Here is a 24,557-nt window from a genome sequence, read left to right as displayed (position 1 = left end):
TTTGGGAAAGAGCTAGTAGTAGGTTGTTGCACCATAGGCTGGTAGGCAACACACTCAAGGATTAGCAGCAAAAGTACATGCTACTAGAAAGGCCTGGATAGGCTTTGGGAAAGGGGAGTTGGAGTAGTAGATAGCCAACAAAAGGTTCCTATAGAGGCATCTTATAGGCTAGCAAAAAGAGCTAACAATAGGTTGATAGATCCACATACCAAGTCAATTGGTTTGTGGTAGATTTGTTAGCTAGTAAGTTTGTTTACAAACTAAAGGTCCCATTTTGAGGGGCAAAAGAGAGTTTTGTCTCTCCGCATTCCACTCTACTTCAATGTGCAAGTCATCAATGTATTGGATAGTAGAGAGGTGGATGAGTGCAATAGTAGCATGCAACCCTTAATAAATCATTAAGGTTTAACATGCATATAATTGTAACTGTACAATTTAGTATACCCCTCCCCTCCTCCCCCTTGTGTGTGCTCGAAAGAGCTATGTGGCTCCAACAATTAAGGACCACTACATCCAAGTGAGTGGCCCCAACCAATGAGAATCCACCTACCACCCAAGACGGCAGCAAACCATCTAGCCTCTCCACCTCTCTTATACAACCATTACACCTCTTTCCATCTTGTTAAAAGTTTGTCACTTAGCCTTAGGCTACTCAGTAAACCGATGTTGCCTTCCTTAGACTTAAGCATAGACTCGACAATGTAAGAGCCAAATTTCATTCATTTTGCACAATTTCAAGACTATAAATTACCACAATAATCAAGGTTGGGATTTGAACCCATGACGCATCCTTTGAAATTTTAGGTCCCATGGCATAGCCACTTATGTAAATGTCTGTATTGCATATCGGGAGCTACCAAGACTTTTGTAATATACAATACCCTTTTGTATATTAACATTTAGGCCTTAATTTACTTCCTTTTGTATATATAAATATGTAAGTAGTGGAATTAATAAAAACCCATCTATTGAAGTCACATGATAGGGTTACATATGAACCCCCGAGTACTGATGTAAACTCGATGCTTAAAAAAACCGTAATATAACTTTTATAGAAAAATGCATCAATAATGTAGTCAATGATTATAGTGGTAGTTCGCATGAATAACCAATGTACATAGGAGGTACATAGATGCTCAATGCTTCCATTCAATGAAAATTTCTATAGCATCCATGTGCCTTTCCACCAACTTTGGATTTATAGAAGAAATAAGAATCATAATAATAGAAACCCCAATGTGGTCATGAATGCATTTGTCATAGATATTGTAGTAGTGCTTGGCATATGACTGCCCTTTTAAAAACTCCCCCCCCAATTTGTCTACTAGAAGGTAACTAGTTTGAAAAAATGATAACATAATGATATGTCCTTTCCGAGAGCATTGTCGACCCAAAGCTCACATCCCAAGATGATCAATTTTCAATGTATTTTGACAATTGCAATAAGCAAGTAATTAGTATTTATTACATAACATTGATTTAAGAAAACCAAATCAAAAGCAAAATAACTTTAAAAACATCTTTGCATCTTTAATAAAAACTTGTTTTTAGAGATTGACGGAGCTTTTGCATATGAATCTCTATCTTTATTGTGTCCAATATATCACAATATATAGGAATCCATACATGTTCCTTGCTAAGATCAATCTAAATATGCTCTCTCTCTATCTCTGTCTCTCTCTAATTCTCTATGGAACATACCGCTCCTACTCCCTGTCCCTTACACATCCCTCCTAAGCAATCTAAACATCAATGTTGCCCTTCAAAATGTGGCCTATAGAAGATTGAAGTGATAGATTTGGTGTAGGGGAAGGGGATTGCTTCACATGATAGGAATAATGGGAGCAAGCAAAGAGGAAAAGGTTGAAAGGAGATTGAGAGGAGGAAGAGGTTGACACAAGGAGGCTCAGAGGAGGTACTAGAGGCTTAGAGGAGGTTGAGAAGAGGAAGAGGGTGTGAGTCTAAGTTTGAGAGGAGGAAGACATTGAGAGGAAGGTAGTGGGTGAATGGGGATAGTTTAGGGGGCCCGTGGTGGAGACACTTTTGGAAAATTTTGATTTTTTTAGAGGGAAAAAATATGCAAATTTTGAGGCCCACTAATAGAGGGAGTAAGAGAGAGGCGACTATCCAAAAGTCAAGGGGGTGAATAAATGCCCAGGAGGTGGTGGGGACAAGAGGGAGGCAAGTGGGAGCCTAGTGGGGACCAAGGGAGGTCTAGTTTCCACCAATGAGAGGTGAATATGGAATCCTCCACTCTTTTAATGCCCGGCCTTCCCATTGGTTGGTTGTTGCTAATCACAAGTCTTAAGGGCCTAATCTGAGAGATGTCTTTTAGTTCAAGATTTTCCTAATGTATTAAAAATAATAATCCTAATGTGTTAGAAAAGCATGCATTCAAACCATAAAAGCAAAATGCAGTGGTCTGTCTAACACAACCTTCGTCGATTGCAAGATCTAGTACTTCAAAGAACCATAATATCTATCGAAGACAAATAAACAAAAGATATAACTGACTTGTCAGTCATGCACCCAATAGCTATTGGACTCTAGATTCTAATCTGCAAACAAATTGCATGCAATCAATAGTCTTACCACATGTAGCTCTTGAGTACAATTGATATACATGCAACATCATAGCAAAGATTTGATGCTCTTCACAACCAACCTATAGAGAAGCTTCACAATACAAAACACATTCAAAAGAGAGCAGCCAGAGCTTAGCTTATAGTAGGCTATAATCATTTGATATTTCAGTGGAAGCAAAGTGAAGTCTAATCGGAGTGTCCATAATGCAACGAATAATAAAGCTGCATGGAAGTAGAAGCAAAGCCAATGCAATGAAATCACCAATAGAACCAACAAAATGCTTCAGATAAAGCGACCCCGATGTTGAGAACACACCACCCAAAACTTCTTATCGATGTTTTCATCACTTGTAAAGTTTAATGCAATGATCAAAAACAGAAAACTTCGTTGTGACTTGTGAAGCTTAACATGATGATCGATGACATAATCACACACAAGAACCCAATAAGACAAGCTTGAAGATAACTTGGTAGGCATAAAGCAATGCTTGAAGTGCAAGCTTATTTCCTTCTCGAATGGAAGCATCCAACAAGATTAAGCGGATGATAGAGAATCCTAGAGCATCGCCCTTAGTAGCACTACGAACCATATGGTAGATCAAGGAGGAGGTGCAACGAGTAGCCTCCCTACTCTCTCCCTATGTTTGGCCGCCATGGAAAGAGAGAGAGACCCTTCCCTACCCTAACATTCACCTTAAACACCCCAAGGACTACTTAGTCACCAATGCCCCAAATCCCAAGATGCCGCATGGCCTCTGTTCTTATACCCCAAGTACTCACCGTCATGCTAAGATTCCTTGACATTAAATTCCCACATGGCCTCTACCTTAACTTGACCTCCACTCAGCATACCCTACATCTCATCCATTTGGCACATTCACCATAGACGGAGCACACCGCAACGTTGTCATACTTAAAGTCCATGTATTAAAGAATGTGAAAAAGCCCACCGACTTCCCCATGGGAAGGCCAAAAAGATTAGGACCATGTCAATTCGGCATTAAATATCCCATTTCTCACAAAACTACGAGCAATTTTGTAGTCTGGTTTTTTTTGGGGTGACGGCCAAATGAATATAAGCTGTTTTATTCATTTCAAAATAAAAATAAAAATCAGGAGAGCTCAAGTCTTTGTTCCGAAGAAAACAAAATTAGTAATCCGAGGTTATCATCCTCAAGAAGTTTCAGATCACCTTCAGCCTCCGTGACCCGTCCATCAAAATGTCCCAATCCTCGAAAAGACCTTCGAAGTTCGCCCCCTGCACGCTCATTTTAATTCTGCCCTTCATGCTTCAGCTCAGATCAGCTCATCCCCCCCCCCCAAACGTTTATCTGACATAACGCAGACAATTAGGTAACGGGTAAGCAGTTGCAGACAGACTGCTCACTTGCAAGTTGGAGCTTCAGCTGTTCAGTAGCTGAACGTTGGTAACGCAAGTGTTCACTACTCAAGAATTGGAAAACGCTGAGCAGCCACTGTCAATTGGGCGTTGAATAGAAAATATTTCAAGCAGAGATCAACTCTAATATCAGCATGATAAGGAGACAGCAGGTTAAACTTCAGCTTGCAAAAAGCTAGAATATTTATTTAAAACCTGCTGAACATTAGGCGAACTCTTTCTCGATCAGACTGCTAAAGTGTACAGCTTACAATAGACATTCATAGTTGCCTCACATCCTCAAAGCAAAACTGTCTGCAAACCATCGACGCCCTAGGACGTCTGTTATTGAATCCATTTGCAACACTAGCGACTAATTAGGCCAGGTTTTTCAGTACTTCTTGACAGTCTTTGACTAAGTAGAGTGTGAGGTCGTTGCCCACACCACCGATCACACTCTCTTGCGCTTCAGAGACGAAGACCTTTCTCACACGATTATTCAAACTGGGGTGAGGATGCAGAGTGCCGATCTTGTGCAGTTTCTGGCCATCAACGGCGATGCATACCATGAGCACGCACGTAGAGCCAAGCTTGTTTGGGTTCCCGCTGTAGCCCAGGAGAAGGAGTGTCACGTCGCAGACCGGGAGCTCCGGATCGTGGTGCTCGTAGGTCTTCAGCTTGTCAATGTTCTTGGCCGGGATGAGCATGCCGCCTTGCCAACCGTGGCGTTGGCTGGTGGTGTATGTGTGGATGGGCAAGATACCTTCCATGTCTTGGTCGTGGCACAGTTCAATCGGCATCCCTCCAACTTGCAGGCGATAAGCGAAATCATCCTGGGTGGCTATCTTTACCAGCGAGCCCCTCACAGATTGTGCCTTCATCACTAGGCTCCCGTCTTCGTGAACTGCGGTCACTGCTGCAGCATAGTCCTTCACGATCACGTAGTCCAGAAAATACCTCCTGAACTCGGCTCTGCTATCGTCTGGATCTGCCCTCAGATCTGGAGCCCATGATATGCCTACTGTCTCATAACCTTCATATTCTGCTGCGCACAAATTGATGAGGAGATGCGGAAGATCCTTATGCAGCATTTTCGCTAATTCCACCAGCTGAATATCTAGTGTTTGGTTTGATTGAAGGCTGTGCTCACCTTTGAAGCCTATGAGACCCAGTATGCCCAGTACCCGATCTTCTTCTACGGAGGCATTCCTTACTCGTACCTGCTTCACCACGGTCTCCAAGTAAACCTCCGGAGTGTCCTCGGCAAGCTCTCCAAATGCTTCATAGAAATCCTCGAGCAATTGGCCGGGTAGATCTCCGAAACCGTGGATGCGAATACCCAACAGAGTTTCCATCATGTCGTAATACGCTTTCGCACCCAAGAAGTACAAGTAGGCACTGCTCTCTGCCGTTTCCCGCGAATAATCTCCACTAGTGACAGAGGAAAGCTTGCTATCCCAATTGATCCACTGCTTATCATCTGGATGTGAGGTCGGTTCTCTTTCAATGAAATCAATGACCTTATCCTCAAACTTCTCCACAAGGAATTTAAGCTTGTTCGGTAGAATCGACTCTTGGAGTGTCCATACCCTGGAGAACCATCGAGGAATCTTCTCATTCGAATCAAGGACCTTGAAACCCGACGTTGATCCAATGCCGTGAGTTGCAACATAGCAGGCTGAACTGAGATGGTAATAAGCACCCATTTGGAGCATTTCCTTGGCTTTCTCTATGTCATCCAGTTGGTTAATGCAAAGAGCATCGAACCAGACACTTTTTACTCCGTCATCTTCCAGGATTCGCAAATACTCGATTAGACTGTCGTAGTATGCTTTCCCAGCAAATTGCTTTTTTGTGAATGTCTGATTATACTTCAGGCCCTCAGGGTCATCATCTTTAGTCCAACCGTCAAGAGTGAGAATTTGTTTGCAATCCGTAGCCAGCGTCGAGATGGCATCAGTCCACGTGTGTGAGATAACGTGGAAGTCCCAATCCGTTGGAACCACAAAATAAAAACCTCCCTCGCTTACAACAGTGGACTTGACATCAATCAAACGTGCTGGAAACACTTTGTCGTTGAAATAGAGTTGTGATTTCTTCACCATCTTGAAATGCTTGATTGCACGTCTCTGTGCAAGATGACGTTTTTGGGAAGTCGAAACTGCAAGGCAAACTTGCTTCGTGTCAGTCTGGCGACCGTCAAGAGTTAAACATCTCTCTCTCTCTCTCTCTCTCTCTCTCTCTCTTATCTTTCTTTTAGTAGAGATACAAATTACAATGTCACTCACAGACACACACATACATAATGGCGTACTCAGATTCTACAACTACACAACGTCATGAGAATCAGTGCTTCCTACTTACATCCAAACAACATTCTGAACCAGCACATCACATTCCAGAGATGAACCTCCGGAAGAATACGAACGGAACTTTAAAAACAGAGAGAAGCTGCAGTTTTGTCGTATACCGTTTTAGAACTTCGAACACTGGGTGCATGATAGCACGATTCTCACGCCCATTTGGACAACAATACGAACAGAAGTTTAAAAACAGAGAGAAGAAGCTGCAGTGTTGCTCGAAGCTAACAACAACCAGAGTATCTCAAGGAGGACGGACAGAGAGAAGCTGCAGTGTTGCTCGAAGCTAACAACAATCACAGTACCTCAAGGAGAACGGGTTTTACTAGCGACTGCAGGAGGAAGTAGCGACAGCACCAAGTCGCTACGCCAAGAAGCCTAGATATGACGTTTTAATAGGACTTCGAACACTCGGTGCATGTTAGCACGATTCTCACGCCCATGTGGACCAATACGAACAGAACTTAAAAAACAGAGAGAAGTGACGTTTTAGCACTTCCAACACTGGGTGCCTGGTAGGACGATTCTCACACCCATGTGGAAAACAATACGAACAGAACTTAAAAAACAGACAGAAGCTGCAATGTTCTCCAAGCTAACTGCAACAAAGAGTACCTCAAGGAGAACGGGTCTTACTAGCTAGTAGGGACTGGATGAGGAAGCAGCGACAGCGCGAAGCCTAGATATAAACGATGTATTACGACGTCGAACAATGGGTGCATCATTGCATGATATCACGAGTTTCACACCCATTTGGACAACAGCAATCGGTCACCTCACACTGACTCATTATTGTAATGGACATAAAGTGGAAAGCGCAATATTTTTTGGTCGACATATTCAGAAAGTGAAAGTTTATGTTCAGCCTTCAGGCCTTTAGCCTCGAAGTTCGAACCAAGGGGGCCAAGTCTCAAGACAAGGTTGAGACCACGCATAGCGCGCGTTCTGTACACGCTATTAAGGGTCTTGGCACATGTGAGGAAACAGGATAGGAATGGGGAGAAGTCGGCCCAAATTCCAATCCATCCATATCGAAAGACTCGTGCTGGCAGTCAGAAAAAGGTGGCCCCCTTTGATTCCACATGTGCTTGGGCTAACGTTTATATAAAGTTTGGAGATCCACCCCTTGAATTTTACTATGGAGCGATCACTCACTTGTTAACTTGTCTTCAAAAGATAGAGTAACGAAATGAAAGGAGGTGTCTCCAAAGTGTCCTCTATGTCTCGGCTTGCTTGAATCTCATTACTACTTGTTTTGGGCCTGCAATGTCACGAGTTCGATCTAGAAGAGTATTCTTCAATGGTTAGTAAAAGCCCACATTGGTTCTCTTTGAGAGGTGGAGTCTCGATTCTTTTGGTCATGTTTGAGTCCTTTCTCTCGAGTTTCTCTCTTTCTTCTTTGGGATCCTATATGGTTGCAAATATTTCAAGTTGTCCACATAACTTTTAGGTCTCACCTTTTTTCATCATTCAAATTCTTCTAGCTTGAGCAGCTAATTCTAATATCCATAATTTATAGTAGGATGTAGGTGAACTGTGGTAGGTGGCATCAAAATTTAATGAAGGGGGTCACTGCATTATCAACGCAGCAAATGCTATGTTATTATAGCAGTGACTTGAGGACTCACTTGCCGATTAATTTTTGGGCATTTCCTTGATTTTTGGATTTTTGGTTCAGGGAATTTGTGCATGGAGGTGATAATTATCTACCTCTTCTACCTACTCAATGGAAAAAACAAGAAGAAAAATCAAAATTTGAGAGACATGGGATTTTTGCAAAAAGCAACAGTTTTCTCCTTCCAAACCACTTCAAAAATCTTCAAAAATCTCTCCTAGCATCATTTTATAGTGTTTTTGTTAGGATTGTCTATCACAGCAATCACCTAAACTACTTTCTACAAACTTAAAACACTAAAAGACACCAAAACCACTTCAAAATCAATCCAAATTACTTTCAACACCTCTCTTTCACTCACACCTTCCTACACACAAAAACCCAATAGCATTTCTCTACAATACTCAGTGTTAGGCAATGGGTGGGTAATGAGAGAAGCAAATGCAATGAAAAATCACACCTAGAATTCCCTAACAATGGTGTAAAAAAAGTGTATTCTAGTAGTGACTCACGTGTTATGGGGATCTTACAGGAACGCCGATGGAGTAGTCCTCCAAGCCATTGTGGGTTGAGAGCAATGCATTCAAACGCCATCCACTAGTGCCACTCTAGCAACTCTTGGCTTGTTACAATTGTGAGCCCATATGGAGAAGAAGAGGAGGGGAGAGGAAAGTGGAGAAGGGAGAGCAGGATAATAAAAAAGAGTGAGGAGAGAACATGTCATTCACAAAAGGCACTATGAGGGAATAAGAGACAAGTCTAAAGAGGACAAGGAGAGCTTGTATTTCAATGTGTGCAACCAGCAAGTGAAGACCAAAGTCAACTACTTGTCCTTTTATACATGCAACCTTTTGAAGGGAGGGCCAACCCTATTCCTATTATACCACTCTCTTTCCTCATTCTTTACAATCAATTTGGGCCTACTTGGCTCCAAGGTACAATTATCCTAGCTCTATGGACTTGCCACTATCCATCAAATGGCATTGCCAACTAATATAGCTAACAACCTCCATATCACACCACTCCAAGGATCAAATGGAAAAGATAAGCCAATGATGTGGTAGATGGGATGAGGGAAAATAAACACTCTAGATCCACATAAGAAAACATAAAAACCTATTTGAGTTTCAACCCCAGAATCTATTAGGTTTTTTCTCAAATTTATGTTTTTTCTCATGGGTGTACAATGAAAGGAAATGAATAATGGATGACGAGACGAATGAGTTGAATGTTGGCCACCCTTTGTAGTTAACATTTCTAGAAACCTATTGAAAAATGGAATGGTCTACACTAGATGAGCTAGGAAGTCATGAGCACAGATGTTTTTGTCGAATCTATACTCATATATTAATATAAAATCATGGCAAAAGTTTATCAAGCTAGTTTTTTAAATTTCACAATATTGATAGAATATAGTACACTTTTGTATATTTTCTTTTAATATTTGAAGTAAAAGTTGTAAATCCTGGAGAAACTTTAAAGTTTTTCACTCAAATCTAGGTGAATGTTTCAAGCATTTATTTTTATTAGGGCACAAAAACTTTTGACACCAATATAAAATGTTTGCTTCTTAATGAAACTAACACAAAAAAATCATACATGGTCATGAGATTAAACAATGTGAAACAACTTAGAATAAATGCCAAGGCCATGGTAGATGATCTAGGAATGGACAACACTAAATGAGATAGGAAGTCATGAGAACAAGCAATGTGAACCAACTCACAATTAATGTCAAGACCATAGTATGCAAGAGACCATCAAGATAAATATATGAGTAGTAGCAAAGAGACTAATAGTGGTCAAGTAAAAAATTCAATGCATTGCATTAGTGCTAAAGAAGTGACTCCCAGCTGTCTCATTATCAAGTCTCTATGTTAATCACATCGCTACGTTAGCAAGTCACTGCATTATCAAGTTGCCAGGCATTATCGAGTTGCTGTGTTAGTGCTAAAGTAGCAACTCCCAGTCATCATATTATCAAGTCGTCATGTAAATCAAGCTATTGCAAATTAGCAAGTCATCGCATTATCAAGTTGCCATGTTATCAAGTTGTTGTGTTATCAAGTCTCCATGTTAATGCTAAAGAAGTGACTCCTAGACCATCATGTTATCTAATCGCCATGTTATCTAGTCGTCCCTGCATTATCCAAGTCACTACTATATTTGACTCGTTGCATTATTGACTCCTCCCTACCACCCCTTGAGCCCATGCTAAAGTGAAATCAACTTAGAATTGGGGTCTCAATTGCATTGACCAACACATGCACTTAAGATCAAGGAGATTCCTAAGAGCTTATCTTGAGCCTAAGGATAGTGCCTCAAATACCCTCTTTTTGACCTACACATCTAGCTTTGCATCCTTAGGGTTAGAAAGCTCAAAACATAGTTGTTACACCATGCACAAACCACCACAAAGTGACTTGTCTAGCTTGAAAGAGTCCATGATCCTCCATTTTCAAAATGAAAGGTCAACTACAAGCAAATGAAAGGTCTCTTTTCAACTACTATTGTGACAGATGATTGAGGAAAAGGAGTTTAAAACCATCAAACATGATGTTGTGCATAAATTTGTGGAAAGCAATAGAATTAATATGAACTTAATCCAAGAGGCTCTTGATGAGAGCAGAGTTAGTAGGAAATGTTAATCTTTTATCTTCAAAGATCAGAGGATCAAATGTGTGCTTCTTCAGAATCTTGCCAAAGTATGGAAGTTAAGAGGTTCACCTAACCAAAAAGTAGATGATTTTATTGGGCATTGGTTGCATATTGAAGGCATTTATGAAGGTAATGAAGGTAGCACTTTGTATGATCCTTGGAAGAACATTTTTGTTGATCTTGAACAATTACAAAGAAGTATGGTTGTATTCTATGGAATTACATTTGAAGAGTTCCAAGGACGACTTATATTTGCTATTAAGTTGGATGAATGTGAGATTGTTAAGGAAAGAGAAATTGAAAGAGTGACCATCATGATTACGAATAGAGCTCTTGATCCATCAATAACAAAAGTAGACTCTAGATATTTCAATGTACAATCAGAGAAGCACATTTGGTGGTTGGGTGCATTTGAGGTAAGCACAAACTTGGACTTTAAATGGTTTTCCATATTTAAAATGTTTTGATGTTTGATTCTATTTATATTTCCTTGATGCATTAATAGAGATGGATTTCCAATGGTAGGTTATAATGGAGGACTTCCAAACATTATGTTGGGTGTTCCACTAGACGGAAATACCAGTAGTCATAAAAAAACAAGTTCAAGGAGGGCAACTTCATGTCGAGGGAAAAGGTGATTTTCAAGTTGATTGGCATATGGCGGGGGGACTTCAATGTCTAAAGTGCATGTTCAACATAAGAAAAGGAGGTAATTCTAAATCTCCATCATGCCTTTACTGCTGCAAGGAGCCACCCCATGTCATGGAACCTAAATGGTGGAGGAGAGCTCCCAATAGGAATAAGATTGACCCAGAATACAAAGTAGTCTTGGACATCCCTTTGTGCAATGTCCATATATGCACTTTGCATGTCCACAGAAGAAAAGGAGGTAATTCTATATCTCCCTGCCTTTACTACTGCAAGGAGCCAACCCATGTCATGGAACCTAAATGGTGGAGGAGAGCTCCTAATAGGGATAAGATTGACCCAGAATACAAAGCAGTCTTGGACATCCCTTTGTGCAATGTCCATATATACGGGTCATTGTTTGCTTGGGTGTAGCCATTTTTGATGAGGTTCAGGGACTTTTCTGTATGTAGGTATCTTGCATGACCCATAACTTATGCATTGCTCAATGGAATTCAGCAAACTTTGTCTTCAAGTTGTACTGCACATTCCAAACTTGAACAAAGAGCAAAAAATTATGGAATAAGTATTTGGAGCGAGACCGTTAAAGCATTACAAGAGCTATGTTGCATGTGAAGCATGCATCCTGAAGACTATAGGATATAGCAATTTATTCAAAAACATCAAAATTTTGTCCTATACATACATGCAACCAAGTAATCATTCTAAAGTACACTACGTGAGCTTCTCCTCAACCCAAGGACACACCTAAATGAGATCATTATGCATGGGTTAACGGGCCTCCAATGTTGTGCTAAAGTGATGCATACCCATTTGAGGGCACGCTCCATAACTTTTTTTTAATTTGTTGAAAACCAAAACAGATTGAAATTTTGGAATCCAAACTATTGGAACTAGTGCATGGTGGTCTTAAAACATTGATATTTGTTGGTATTGGTATCTAGATTCACCCTAGAATGGAAGAAGTTAGAAAAGTGCAATTTGTGCATGTGCAAAGATATTTTAATAAATCCAACACTATTTACAATTTTGAATTGTTTCTTTTTCCATGCACTTGCTTGCTATATGGCTCATAAGCATGCCAAAGGTCATTGCATTTAATAATACACAACATCAAACCCAATAGCTTCTCCTTCGACCTATTTGTGTTTTGAAGCATTTCAGGCCACATTGCACTTGTTTGGGATGTCCAAGTCTGTTGATGTGTATTGCTGAAGGGGAAAAACTGGCGTTTGAAATTTTGTTGCTCCTGCGAATTTTGAATTTTCACACCTCCTGCCCATCAAATATTAGAAGATTAAGTACCTGCAACCTGCTCCCACCCTGCAAACGCCTTGCAACCTGCATGCACCTCAATGTGACCTTGCACAAACTTTGGTTTGCCATTGTATTCTTTCGGGTAAGTTGTCTTTTATTCTTTGCTTGCCTCACTAGCTAGCTTCTCTCAGTCTATTCTGGACTGATCATGGCCATGGCGTCAATGGCAACATGCAGCTTGCCATGGCTTAATAGCCAGGGAAATTGATATTCACTGTCTCTACCGACTCCAAGTAATACACCCACCACTGAAGCATGTCCTCCTTGCAGCTATTTTCCTCCTTCTTCGGGTCTATTTCTGCGAGGATCCCATCCAACATCATTTTTAGATAGAACAACAGCATTCCAAAGTTATTTGGGCATGCCATATATTCACTGTAGGTAGATCGGTGTACAGAGTTTTGGGCCTAGATTTTGTAATGGGCTCTTAGTTGTGTCTGCACTACACTTAAATAGAAAGACAGTTCATTGAGCCCGACCTTCTCAAATTTCACTCTCATGTTAGTTCTTTAATCAAAATCTTTCGTCTCACATTAGTTGTCTCCTTGATTGTGGTGGCGATGTTTGTGTTGAGTCGGACCACCTGTGGCACCAGGGCATATTCGGTACCTTGAGGCTGGCCCGCTGTATCCAGTTCATTGGCAGGTTCTTGTGGTGCTGTATCCTAGAGAGATACAGGTTCTTGTGGTGCTGCCTTCGATGCCTTTAGGGTTTGCAATGTCTTTTTTTGGATCCAGGTGACTTTGTTGCCTTGGCCGCCCGAGCGAGCGATGTTGCTCAAGCTGTTGGTGATGTGTGGTGGTGGATGAGGCATGAGCATTGGGCACGGCTTTCTCAGGGTAGTGAAAGTGCATGGGGGAAGCGATCTTGAGGTGACTGGAGCTAATGTTGTGGCGTTATCATTCTCAGGGTGTCGGTTTCGATCGAAGTGATGTTGGATGCAAAGGATAGTATCTTATACTTGCAGCTCTCAGATTTCTTGAGCGGAGGATGGTAGCGTGGGCAATGGCATTAGTTTACCACTGCGGCACCTTTCGACGGTGTGCTGGTGGAAGCTCGAGCTTTCGATTGGCTTTGTTGTGTCGCTTCATTGTTGTGAATCAACAAGATCAGGGCCGAAGAGGGGGGACTTGGTCTGTGGGACTACTGCCATTTGACCACCATTAGTAAGTGGAGAAATTCGGGTGCACCAGTCCATTTGGTAGTTGACGGCATAGCACCAGGTTCTTCCTAGAATAGTCTACTCTTCAGTGGCTTCTATAGCGAGAACATAAAAGCGTATATCCCACAGCTTCTGAACAACCATTAGACTTCGATTTACATAACCCAAGGTTTGCAGAAGTTGGCCATTTATAGCTCTTATTGAGGCAATGGTAAGGGTTAGGGGTACTTGTAGCTTTTCCCATACCTTTCGGGAGATGAAATTGTGGCTCGCTCCTGGGTCCACGAGTGCTTTGATGTGCATGCATGGTACCTGTAGCTGAATAAGCAATCTGGCTGGCTCTATTGTTAGCTCATTCGTTAATTGCATCTGTTCAGTCGTTGCCTTAAAAAGGGTCATTTGTCTACACTGTCGGATCTTAACATTATGAATTCTGGCTTCCTCGATGGCTTGGTGCTTCATCTTGGCCACCTCTGCCTTGAGTTCTTTTTCTCTATGCATGGCTTGAAGGGTAGGGATAGTGAGTGGTCTGTAGTATCTTTTCAATTTACTTCCGTTTAGGTAGCCATCCATTTCTGTCCCATCAGGGGTTGCTATTCAGCATGCCCCTTAGGGGTGATCTCAACTACGTGGTAAGGACCCATACCTCGGTACTTAAGCTTACGTTTGGTGTTGCGGACACTGTATAGGAGTGCCCAGTCTCCTTTTGCTAGGTCCTTCTTCTTAAGGTTGCGGTCGAACCACTTTTTACATCGAGCCTTTTCTACTCGGATAGCATAGGCTGCTCACAACCTTGTTTGTCCTAGCTTTTCAAGCTCAACTAGCCTTTCGGCTAGCACATTTTCCGTGAGTCTTTCCTTTGCGGAAAGAAGAGGCTAGGCACTACATACTCCATCAGCATTACTGCCTCTACCCCAAAGGCTAACTTGAAGGGGGTACAATGTGTTGCCACCTTGTAGGAGGTCATGTAGGCCCATAATGCTGCTATGATCTTATACGCCCAGTCGGTACAACTGGCTTCTACCGTACATGTGATAATCTTATAGCAAGTTTTGTTGGAGCTTTCGGCCAAGCCATTTGCTCTGGGATAGTATGGTGTTGACTTTCTATGAATGATCATAAACTCTCTTGTCACGATTGCTATGATTTCATTGAGGAAGTGAGTTCCTCGTCGATCGCTAAACTAACTCCAACGGGCATCCAAACTGCATGATGACTTGTTCATATAAGAACTTGGCGGTGGATCTTGCATCAACCTTTATCGTGGCTCTTCCTTCTACCCACACTAGGCCTCATTGAGTTGACAACTCGCAAAGTATACTGGGTAATCCAAATTATGCTCCCTGGGTTGAGCTAACACACATCCAATGGCAAAGTTAGAGGCATCAATGTGGACATGGAATATTAAATTCCAGTCGGGAGACCTCAGTACTGGGACGATGGCTAGAGCTAGCTTGAGGGTTTCAAAGGATGTTTGGTATTCTTCGGTCCACTCAAAGGATACTAGTAGTTTGCATAACGGGTGGGCTATGTTGGCGTAGAACAAAATAAATCTCTGGTAATAGCTTGTATGGCCAGTAAATCATTGGACTCCCTTAGCGTTGGTGGGGGGAGATAACCCCAAAATGAGTTTGATTTTGTTGTAGTCTATAGAGATTCCATTCCAGGACACTATGTGACCAAGGATGACACCATGTTTGACGCAAAATTGGCACTTAAGGGGGTTGAGGGATATGCGGTATAAGCGGCACTTCTCGAGGACGTGAGCCTGAGATACTTCAAGTGGTCATCCCATTTCGAGTTCATGTAGATATTGTCCAAGAAGACTTCCACAAAGTCCCTCAGGTATTCCTTGAATACCATGATCATCAGACATTGGAAGGTAGCTGGGGCATTGGTTAATCCAAATATCATAACCCTAGCTGCATATACTCCCCATTCAGTTGCGAAGGCGGTCTTATGTTGATCTCGGGGGGCGATTGAGACTTGGTTGTAACCCGAAAATCCATCTAGGAAGCTATAAGCTTCCTTTCTGGCTACCCTTTCTAGAACATGTTTCGTGAATGGCAAGGGGTAGTGGTCACGTCTCACGGTCGCATTAACCTTCTTCAAATCCATGCATACTCTAATTTTTCCATTCTTCTTGAGGACTATCACAATGGGTGATACCCAGTCTATATGCTCGATCTCATAGATGAATCTTGCATCTATGAGTTTCTGAATTTCTTCCCTCACTATGAGTGCATACTTAGGATTCATAGGATAGGGGTGTTGCCGTACTGGCCTAGCATCATCCATCATGGGGATTGTATGCTGCACTACTACGACAGCTACTCCTTTCATGTCTGTGTACTTCCAGGCCATGCAATCCTTATATTCCCATAGGAGAGCTATTAAGGCATTCTCCTCACTGGGAGTGAGGTCATCGGTGACAAATATGGGTTGTGGGTCTTGGCCTTCCGGGGCTAAGTTTACTTCCTTGACTGGGGCCGGTCCATCATATCCTTGAGAACAACCATCCTCTCAGGATTTTTTGGCCTGTTGGTATAAGATCTTGCGATCCTGAATAGCATAGGCCTTGTAGTGGGCTGGCACCTGCCGTAGGTCTTCCTTATCCTCAATCTCCTTCTCTTTTTCTGTCGGAGCAGTGAACTTTTTGGCCTAGCCTTGCCTTTGGATGCAGGGGATTTGGGACCTGAAGGGGGCTCTTCCCTTGTACTTATAGAGCCGATGGGGGTGGTTACCTTACTCACCTTGTTTCCCTAGTTAGAGGAGAATTCGTGGTGGGCGGTCATGGCACCTACGTAGGTCAGCCAGTGAAGATCTGATTTTACCCTTATTGTCCCCTTGCTTACCTCTCATGGTTTGAGCATATTGAACATCCTTAGGGGAACCACTGGGGTCAAACCATCGAGCTCTAGAGTGGTGATCTGAAACCCTACTCTTTCTGGGACATCTATGTTGGCTAAAATGTGCATCCAATTCTACAAGAATTCTAGCTCGGGGAGAGGTGCATACCAGAAGTTGTTAGACTCGTCCTCATCCTCTTCCTTGTTCACAGGGTTGGAATAGCTTCACGAAGGTTGTTTGGGCAGTGATGTCTAACTCTATGGCAAAGAGGAGTCCTGACAACGGGTGGGCCTTGTAGGTATGCAGGTCCACTCTCATGGTTTGCTCCTCGTGTTGCAAGTAGATATTATCATTACGCCAGTCATGCACGAGTCTGGACATTCGCAAGAAGGGTTTGCCTAGGATAGCTTCATATCTAGGCTATCGAGTGACGTCCATGACCAGGATACATGAATCCAAACACCTTAATGTTTATGCTAGTCAATACTCCCAGAGGTTTAGTGGTTCCTCCATTGGCTAGCTTTACTACTAGATGGGTCTGCTCGAGTGCGGGTTTTCCCCATTTTTCCTAGCATTCCTTGGTGCAGACACTCACTCCTGCTTCCCCATCCAGGATGGCTTCCACCTTCTGGATTTGGTAGACTACGGGGATTGAGGCGTTCGTGTCAACACATTTGAAATACTGGCCTAGCTTGTTGATGGGAATCTTGGGTAGGTTCTTCCCCTTATCTAGCGTTGATTGGTTGGGCCTAGGGCTGGCAGGGGCTGGAGGTAGGAATGGCTTGTTCATCCAATTGGACAAATCACGCCATAGGATGGGATTTCCTCTTAGCAGGGACGCGATCAACATTTTCACTTCTGTAGATAGGAAGGCAGCCAACCTGGCACTATCGCAGGGTTTTGGTGAAGCTTCTTCCTCTATGGACAACATTTCATCAAAGTCGTACAGGTCTCCTTCGTCTTGGAGGTTCTGCAGCACTGGGTCTTCTTGGAACATCTTCTGCATTAGATCCAAAGCTTTCGACTGCTCCACGCTGAGGTGTTCCTCTTCCTCCACTCTTTCTGGGACCTTGAGCGACTTTGCTCCTCGATGCCCCATCACGTGGGCTGGGTGGATAGTATCTGACCCCCTACTGGCCTTTAGTCGATGCTCGAACTTATCTTGGCAATCACACACCAAGTTCTGGGCATCCTTTATGTATTGCTTTTCTAAGATCGGGTCAGGGTAGGTCTCTTTATAGGGGTGCCAAGACCTGAGCCTCTAGACTGGTTTGTTTACTTCTGGAATTGGGGGTACCTCAGGGCCACCCTAGATGGAAGACTATTCGGAAGCAGAGGAGGTGGCAAGGGTAGCTGTCTCCTCATCGAAACCATCCTAGATGAGCACCTGATCGAAACCATCACCTACTCGAATGGCCTTCTTGGAATGAGTTAGAGGCTGTAGAGGAATCTCGGGACTGGGCAACGGGGATATCTTACCCTTCTTGGTGAGCTTCTTCATGACCTTGCCTAGTGTTTGGCCTGCATGGCCTGCATCCTTGTAATGACCTATAGTAGCACTGTGGCCACATGGCCTTATTCGATGCTAAGCAGATTGAGGCTGGTGCTCTTTGGCGGGGTGAGTGGAGTGGTTGGCCTTCTCATGGGATAGTCTTGGAATAGATGCTCCGTGCCACATCCCGCGCACAAGGGAGTGGGGTTGGTTGTGGTTGGGGTAGTGGGCATACGATCCCTGTATGGATAATCCTTCAAGAAGTGTGGGCCCTGGCATTTGAAATGGGACACTGGTGGGTTTGAAGTGCCTCGATAGGGGCATTCACTTGCTCTATGGGGACCTTGGCAGGTATAACATTGGAGTGAGGGCCTCTGAGCAATTGAGTTCAGATCTCTCGCTCTTGCATTTACGGGGGTAGTCTGGAATACGGGAACCTGTTGATCCTGTGGCAAGAGGTAGTTAGCCAGGGCTCCACTCCCCTCCTCGTAAGGGTAATAATCATGAGGTCCATGATCAGGATCTGTTTCCTCCCAGTCGTTGGGCACCTCTTCAATCAACACTTGATTGACTAGGGCGATGCGAGGTAGCGGGGGTTGTGGACCTAATATGGGTGGTGGCAGCAGAGCTGGCTGTGCACAATACTAGCTAGAGCTAGGTACAGGGCCACCTTGCAAGATCTGGGGGTTGGGTGGGGTTGTTAGGCCAATGGGGGTCACATTTGATACATGGGTTGGGGAAGGGACCTCGGAAAACAACATTGGGAGGTATCATGGTTTCCCCACTTATGGCAGTGTGCGCAATAGAGTGTCGGCCTTGCCCTTAGGCACGGGCACTCATTGGAGGACTGGTTGCCATTGCATACCCTGCACCAAACATTGTCTCTTCATGGAATTAAGTGGGGGTTGCTTAGCACCTCTTTGGACGTTCCTGCTCTCCATTGCTGACCTAGATGCTCCAACAAATTGGAGGCTAGGTCACTCACATCCAAGCTTTTATGCTCATTAGCCTCCTTCTTGCTTGACTCCACACTCAAGGACCTAACTAATGGGGCTATTTCGAAGGGGGCTGAGGCCTTGTCCGAATCCACTTTGTCTATCATATTGTCACATATACGGATGGCCACCTTACTGCATAGATCAAAGGAGGTGGGGTTCATCACCATGAGATGGTCGTGTAGCTTTGGGTCTGCTAACCTGATAAGGAAGCAAGGCAACAGTCATTCTCACTCATTCGCTCATAGGGTTCACAGCGGGCATTGAGGTGCTTAATCCTCACAATGTAATCCCTCAGGGATTCTTTGTTGTTTTGTTTTACCCCATACAACTGGTTGATCGGGCTCCATTTATGGCCGTTGGGAGCGAATCCCACAATAAAGGGCTTTCTCAGTGTCTCCAAGTTGATCTTTTCCTCTGGGGTGAGAGCCCTATACCATTGACCTACCTTGCCGTCCAGAGTAAGGCCAAATGCATTGGCCATTTCAAGGTCACCTAGTGCACCAAAGGCTTCACAGATCTACTCAAACCTGTCCACGTGGGAGACCGAGTCTCCTTCTTCGAGGAATTCGGTCATTAGCTTGGAAATGGCTATGGGTCAGCTTCTCGAGGGATTTGCCATCCCTGTAGGGAACACTAGGGTGGGTGGTGGTGGTGTTGCCCCCCTCCCTAAGGTGTTCACTAAAATATGCATAGCCTCGTCAATCAACACCGTTTGAGCAGCTAGCAAAGGTGGTGTTGCCGTGGGCCTGATGGGCCACAAGGCTAGGCCTTAGGCTTGGCCCAGGTGGTGGTGTCCATGTAGTTGCTGGTGTCGGCATCGGGATAGGAGTACCCATGCCTGCATTCATAGGTGCAACTGGTATTGACGAGAAGGGACGGACTCCCGGAGGTGGTGGGTCCTGGGGCATGGTAACATTGGTTCCATGCAACGGGCGGTAGGGTGGAAACTGCGGTGCCCCAAAGTTGACGAAGGCTGGTGGGGCCAGGGCTGTTCGAGGGTCGTAAGGGATTCCACCTTGGAAGTTCCTAGCATCCCCTTGACTCGGGTCTTGTCTACGGAGTTCCCTCATCCATGGATCTTCATCATCCATGTTCTCCCACTGGGGGGGTCTGGCGTAAGCGGAGGAACCTGGATTGGCGAAAGTAGTTTCTGTCCCAGTCTGTGACTCAGAGACTGTATGTTGTTGGCATTGCCTTCCTATGGACATGCCGGCAAAGGGGTTCTCCATGTCCTCCAACTCTGTTCTTCCTAAGCAGCCGAACATGTTAGAGAACGTACCTCTAAGCTTGGATGCAACCGAAGGTGCAGGAGAGTTGGGAGAGGCTACACTCGTGAAGGGGGCTTCCGATGCCCTTGGACCCATGGGGTCTTGCATCACTCCTTCAAGACTCTCTGTTTCATCTGAACTAGATGGAGTTTCTGGATGGGGTCCTATGAACGAGTGGAGGCTGGAATCGAGCTTCCAGACCCCCAACTAGGACGGAGGGTGGGCTGAGTGTAGCTCGAAGCGCTTTCTTCTCGCACTAGACCCTTTGGCAAAATCCTTCTGGACCTCAAGTGCATGTGGGATGCCTCTGGTTGGGGACACCCAAGCTGAATTGAGGTTCTTGAATTTTCTGTTGATTCCTTAGCTACCCCAGAGGTATCGCACCATTCGGCAGGATAACTCTACAGCACCGGTTGGTGGGCTACGGGTATAGCAACGAGCGGTGTATTACGGTTTTGGCAGCAAGCAACGGCATAACCTTTCAGCACAATCGGCAAAATAAGGAAATAGCACTGGTCAATGTGATGGATGTATCGTGATGACAGTCGGCGATGGGAAAGTAATTGCCACGTGGTCGATGCAATTGGTCGGAACGGATATCCCCACGGGTGTAGGGATACGGTATGACACTGGTCAACGGGATAATGACTCGACGAGATAGTATAGCAACGATGGTGAGGTCAGCGGACAACACCAAATGGTGGGATTTTATAGCGACGAGCGGTGCGATGGAGTAATATGATGGCAAAGGGGAACGATTACGACTACAGACGAAGGGGTGGGTACCGCGTCGATGGTGGGATAGTAAAATAGCAATGGTCGGCAGGGAACCACTACAACACCGGTCAACGACTTGTTAGATCGGTGCAGAAGTAACTCTAACACGCATTAACTCCGGGTGGTGGGGTAAACCATAGTTAGAGGTTAGGTTGGCGAGGAAGCGTTACGGTCAACGGATGGGTCAATGGGGGTTGACCGGTGGGATCCAACTAATGCGTCGGTTGGCAAGGAAACTGATCGGTGCGATACAGCTAGAACGCCGACTTAGCGGGATAGTCAAACACAATTTCATCGACTAAGATTTGGTGATTTCTGAGGATTTTGCAGTTTTTGTTGCTAATTTTTTGTGATGGGGGGGTGCTACACTACCTATTCTACCTACTCCATGAAAAAAACTAGAAAACAAACACTTTTTGAAAGTCAAAATGCAAAAACTCAGAAAAGGGAAGTTCTAGAACATGAAACTACTTCAAAACTTGACAAAAATCCTTAGTTTTGTTGTTTTTTGAGGTGATTAGACCACACACCTTAGCAACCAAGCCTACTAAGTCCCTATCAACTTGAAACACCTAAAAGCAACCAAAACAAGCTTCCCATGCTCACAAATGGCATTCCTACATGAAAAAAATAAATTTCCAACCTCTCTCTCTCTCTCTCTCTTTCCACCTCTCTTCTCTCCTACAACTCCACTAACAAGCTCCAAGGTAAGCTTGAAAACATGTGCAATGGGAATATAACGAAGGGAGACAAGTGCAAATGCAAAAGCATACCTTTTCTCCCCAATAGCGGTGCCAAAACTGTGGTGGGTCTCATCAGCGGTGACTCACGTGTCGTGATGTAGTTGAAGATATGCCGACGGAGCTTCCACTCCCGGCGGCTACTCCTTGTGGGAGCAATGCATAGCGAGAGCCGCCTGCAAGTGTCACTCAAGTGGCCTCCGGATTGTTGCAATGTGGTTTCACGCGAGGAAGAGGAGGAAGAGGGGAGCGGAGAGGGAGAAGGAGGGAGACGGGAGGAGGAAGGGAAGAAGGAGAAGGGGGTGAAAAGGGATAGAGTGACAACCACAAAGGCACTACAATGGAAACAGAGAACACCCGAAACACTCTCTTGGAAGAGAAGAGGGAGCTTGTATTCAAACTTGTGCAAACAACAATGAAGACCAAAGTCAAACATTTGGCCTTTCATACAAGTCACCTTTTGAACGGAGGGCCAACCCTTTTCCTTTTTAGCACTCTCCCTCACTTTACAACCATGGGCTCTTGGGCTCGCAGGGTGCCAAGGCATATTGTTATTCTTACTGACTCTCCCTACTAGCATAAATAGCGCTTGTGTTAACCATATTAAAGCACTTGGGACAAACCTGGTATTAGGAGGTGGTCCTAACCGGTTCCCAAATAGTGCCTGTGTTAGCCTTGCCACTCCTAGGCTTGAGTGATTTGGGGCCCAAACTCCCTGAGCGCCCTCACACCTTCACGTGTTTGTGGTCATGCATGATGCATGAGACTCAAACCTGGAGTAGCAAGGCTCAGCTTCATCGAGACACTCAATTGTAACCCTGTCTCGGGATGATATTTGGGGAACAAACTCCCTGAGTTTGAGCTGTACTCCTTTCATGGCTATTTTCATTGGCATCGCTATTTCCTGTGGATGTGGAACTGCAAAGTGCAAGGCGCATGCACTCTTCGTGGCCCAGAAGTGTGCATCTCCTTGTTCCTGCACCTCCTTGTTTCGGGCGGGGGAAGCTAGAACATACAGCTTGTGCACGTTGCCTTGAATCTTTAGATCCTTGGACTTTGGAGTGAGCTTTGGGTATTTGGGGATCAAACTCCCTGAGTTTGAGCTATACTCGTTCCGTGTGCACATTGCTTGTAATCATTGACCTTGGTGTATTTGGGTATCAAACTCCATTGAGCTTGTCCTGTTGAAGTAGATCATTCGGCTTGGTCACCTTTATTCATTGATTACTCTGCATTTGGTGGTTGTACTCTATGGACGTTAACAATACATGAGCACACGCTAGCTACAAGACCAAAGTAAATAGAGTACAAATGAAAGGGGAAACATGTGTTCTGGACAGCTGACTTTATCTTTTTGGATCTTCCCTTCGGTAGGGAGCTTCTCCTCTAGTGGCACATGCACAGTGGGATGTGCTTACTGAGGACCATGTTCTGTATGGGATTTCATTGTATGCATTGACCCTCTCCGATGCATGATAGTTATTGATCATGGCCTCTATGGGAGGTACTTTTAGTTGATGCTATCTATAACTTTTTCTAAAGTATTTGGTTTGGTGGGATGAGATTTTTTGCTTTTGGTTTAATATGCTTGTAAGAGAGTCAATTACTTTGGTGGAGCAGCATTGCCGCATTTGCGAGCTGGAAGTCATTAGACACATAGTTGTAGTTCACCATGGGTTGTATGGGTACCATGAGTCTGTTGGCCTTCGCATTGGGTATGGTTGGCTTTCCTTGGTCATGGCTCTTAGTGCATGATTGAGAAACACCTGTAACAGATTATTGACTTGCATTTGCAGTGTTCCACTTCATAGTTATTCTTAGTTCGTAGACATGGGATGCACCCATGCACATATGTTATGGAGAGTATGCAATACTTCCAGGCCCTCTGTATGAAGCCTATGGATGAGGTTATGTGCCATTTCAATCCGAATGCCCCACAAGAGATGTGTGGAGAGGTGGATTGGAGAAGAGCCACATTTTCTTGGCTTGCTTTATGGAGCTATTGTGTTGTCCACGTGGGATTTTCCTTGAGCTGGGTTGTGGCACATCACCCATACTCAAGGCTTAGCAAAAGGAAGCAAGTGAAACATGACAATGGAGGTATGGGACAAGATGATGAGGTGGACAAGAACCCATTTGATGACTAGTGAGTACCTTCATTTTGGTATCGTACTGACATATGTACTATTTGATATTTCTTGATCTTCTTTTGGTTTGGATTATCATATGCATGAAAAGTTGGTTCTCTTTTATAGAATGCATGTTTCTGCTCTACTATGCAAAATGGAAGAAACTCACATTTCCAAGGCTTTCACTAGAGTGAAGCATGTGTGCATTGGGGTTTGAATGTGTTGTTTTGTTTTGGTGGCAAAGTGTGTTGCCACCATATGTAGAAGAGATAACAAGGCCCATGATTGTTGATCCATGGTATGAGGAGTCCCCCAAAAGGCTCCCTGTGAGAAGCAACATCTACATTGATGATGAGTGCGATCACATGTTGACTCTAACTGATTGGACATGGAATGCATGGGTAGTCGTTCTCTTAAGAACTTGGATGGTGCAAGAAGTTATCGTCATACATCGTTGTGGGATTTTGCCTTTTTCAACTATGTATGAAAGAATGGTCAAAGAACCATTTTGAAGCTCACCGTGAAACGAGCATAGAGCTTAAGCTTAAATGTCATCCGCGCTCAATGAAGTACATGTGTG

At 44.1% G+C, this 24,557-nt stretch overlaps 1 protein-coding gene across 3 annotated transcripts; it reads right to left on the bottom strand.

Annotated features, from left to right (window-relative positions):
- Positions 1 to 4,137: 4,137 nt before the first annotated feature.
- On the bottom strand, positions 4,138 to 7,027 carry LOC147896421 (uncharacterized). 3 transcript variants are annotated; one of them, XM_087382975.1, is made up of 2 exons: positions 6,960 to 7,027; positions 4,138 to 6,124 (listed from the first exon to the last, which is right to left on the bottom strand). In XM_087382975.1, exon 2 carries the CDS (start codon positions 6,066 to 6,068, stop codon positions 4,341 to 4,343), a length of 1,728 nt encoding a protein of 575 aa, XP_087239101.1. In that variant the 5' UTR covers positions 6,069 to 6,124; positions 6,960 to 7,027; the 3' UTR covers positions 4,138 to 4,340. The 3 variants fall into 3 exon arrangements, with proteins under 3 accessions (XP_087239101.1, XP_087239103.1, XP_087239100.1); XM_087382977.1 differs by lacking the exon at positions 6,960 to 7,027 and adding an exon at positions 6,629 to 6,772; XM_087382974.1 differs by lacking the exon at positions 6,960 to 7,027 and adding an exon at positions 6,434 to 6,771.
- Positions 7,028 to 24,557: the final 17,530 nt, after the last annotated feature.

The sequence above is a fragment of the Dipteris shenzhenensis genome, chromosome 12 (assembly GCF_047967505.1).
Source record: "Dipteris shenzhenensis isolate YYH24624 ecotype China chromosome 12, Dip_SZ_1.0, whole genome shotgun sequence".
Lineage (NCBI taxonomy): Eukaryota > Viridiplantae > Streptophyta > Polypodiopsida > Gleicheniales > Dipteridaceae > Dipteris > Dipteris shenzhenensis.
Note: the sequence above shows the minus strand (reverse complement) of the source record. Positions and strands in the feature narration are given on the sequence as shown.